The 2,031-nt window shown below is 26.0% G+C and overlaps 1 protein-coding gene across 2 annotated transcripts; it reads left to right on the top strand.

The window, feature by feature from the left end:
* The first annotated feature begins 1,306 nt into the window (after positions 1–1,306).
* LOC124418442 lies at positions 1,307–1,912 on the top strand. Of its 2 annotated transcripts, none has more exons than XM_046956091.1 (2): positions 1,307–1,631; positions 1,711–1,912. In XM_046956091.1, exons 1-2 carry the CDS (start codon positions 1,342–1,344, stop codon positions 1,874–1,876), a joined length of 456 nt encoding a protein of 151 aa, XP_046812047.1. In that variant the 5' UTR covers positions 1,307–1,341; the 3' UTR covers positions 1,877–1,912. The 2 variants fall into 2 exon arrangements, with proteins under 2 accessions (XP_046812047.1, XP_046812048.1); XM_046956092.1 differs by having other exon boundaries at positions 1,311–1,636; positions 1,719–1,912.
* The last annotated feature ends 119 nt before the right edge of the window (positions 1,913–2,031 follow it).

Raw genomic sequence — 2,031 nt, 5'->3', positions numbered from 1 at the left:
AGATAAATAAATAGATAGATAGATAGATAGATAGATAGATAGATAGATAGATAGATAGATAGATAGATAGATAGATAGATAGATAGATAGATAAATAAATAGTAATTTTTTGTAACTTCATGATACTTCATAAATCGTTTTGGTAAATACTTCGCATCACTGGTTGCTGCAATGTGTTTTAATGTTTTGATTGTATTAGAATTACTTTTAATGCTCATCTTTTGTTAATTTTTTTATTACAATGTTCTTAATTTCCTGTTTTGTTTTCAACTTTAATTATCCCCTAACTGGACACTTTAATTACTATTATTTAAAAAAATAACTTTTGAAAAAAGCAATTAAATTTAGTATAAAGTATTTTTATACAACAAATAAAGTTTTTTTCCCCAAAAATAATTTAAATTTAATAAAATTTATTACTTGTTAAAAAAAACTTGCACTTCAGTAATTATTAACAATTGAGATTTGTTAAAAAAAAACAAGTTTGTACAGGAAAAAAAAACTAATTTGCATATCTGACTTCCAACACCTTTATTAAAAAAATGAGGTTTAACCAAAAACTGTATTAATTTATGGTTAATTTTTAATTATATATATTACTTTTTGCTCGGGTTGGGAAGAGCTGCTGTTAGTTGAAAAATTCTGGAATAAATTTTGAAATTTTTTTTTATTTGTTATTCACTGTTTTTATTTTATTGTATTAGTGTATAATAACTTTTTATTATCTTCTGAGTTAATGTTTTAAGACATTATTAGTATTCAAATGTGGTATTAACTGAGTTCAATTATTTAAAATATTTCTTTGGCTTAATAATATTTCAAACTCATGATGTTATCTATAGATGTATTATCATTATAAATATTATTAATATTATTTATAAGTTTAGTTTGTTTTTTTTAGTTTAGTTTTTTTGTTGTTGCAAATCCATTTTAAATGTAATAATAAAACTCATTAACATATTTAGCACTTCATTTTTTTTTATCGAAATTCTAAATTTAAATTGAAATTTTGTTTAAAGAAAACTTTAGAAATTCAAAGAGCCTTAAAGAAATTTAAACAGCAAAGTTTTAAAAATAGAATATAAAAAAAATAATTTTGATATTATAAAATTAAATTGTATTTAAAATAGTTTGTCCCACTGTCTTTAATTTTATAAAGTTCAATAATCTCTAAAGTTTTCTTTAGCAATAAACATGTTTTTTTTTTCTTTAAATTTTGGCTTTTAATTTAATTTTTCAAAATTTATATTCAAAATTCTCATTATTTTTGGCATATTTTGCTTTGCATGCCCGGCAAAATTTGTTTTCTTCCATTTTGTTTTTTTTTTTTGTAGTAGCTTTATGTCTCATCTAAGCACACCTCAGCGTCACCTATTCGAACCTTTCATATCACCACAAATAACATTTTACACTTCACCACAACAACAACAACGACATTTAGCACCACGTCAGGCTCAGGCTTCACAACTACAAGAACAGCAACAACAAAATTACATTTGGCCCAATTTAATTAATCCTTTAACTTTTAATACGCCATTTGATAGTTTTGAACCTGAAGCTGAATTTGTACCCTTGGAAGCTCAACAACAGCAAAATCAACAGAGTCGTAATAATAATAATGAGGAGAAACCATTTGGTAAGTATTCCAATTTACATTTTTCCCGGCAAATTTAGAAATGGAATGGCTTTTTCTGATTTCACTGGCTTTAACTTTGCAGAAGTTGATGTCGTGACTAGTGAGGTAAATGGTGATGGTGGCCAACATCAACCGGGCTTGTTTTTCCAGCAAGCTTTCCCTTTCTTTGGCAATAATTTGTTTAATACTTTTGGCGGTTTCGGAATTGGTACCCAACAGGAACCTTGGTGGAAGGGGTAAGTCGAATGTTTATCTTTTTATTAGTTTTTTTTTATAATCCAGTCTAATCTATGGTCTAGTCTATAGTCTAGTCTATAGTCTAGTCTATAGTCTAGTCTATAGTCTAGTCTATAGTCTAATCTATAGTCTAGTCTATAGTCTAGTCTATAGTCTAG

Source organism: Lucilia cuprina, unplaced genomic scaffold (assembly GCF_022045245.1).
Source record: "Lucilia cuprina isolate Lc7/37 unplaced genomic scaffold, ASM2204524v1 Scaffold_6693, whole genome shotgun sequence".
Lineage (NCBI taxonomy): Eukaryota > Metazoa > Arthropoda > Insecta > Diptera > Calliphoridae > Lucilia > Lucilia cuprina.
This window is presented reverse-complemented; position numbering and strand designations above follow the sequence as displayed.

Bases quoted from the DNA above. Each gene is read 5' to 3' on its own strand.
- LOC124418442 (XM_046956091.1), top strand. From the start codon at position 1,342: ATGTCTCATCTAAGCACACCTCAGCGTCACCTATTCGAACCTTTCATA. The intron at 1,632-1,710 runs ATTTGGTAAGTA...CACTGGCTTTAA, and splicing joins AATAATAATGAGGAGAAACC to CTTTGCAGAAGTTGATGTCG.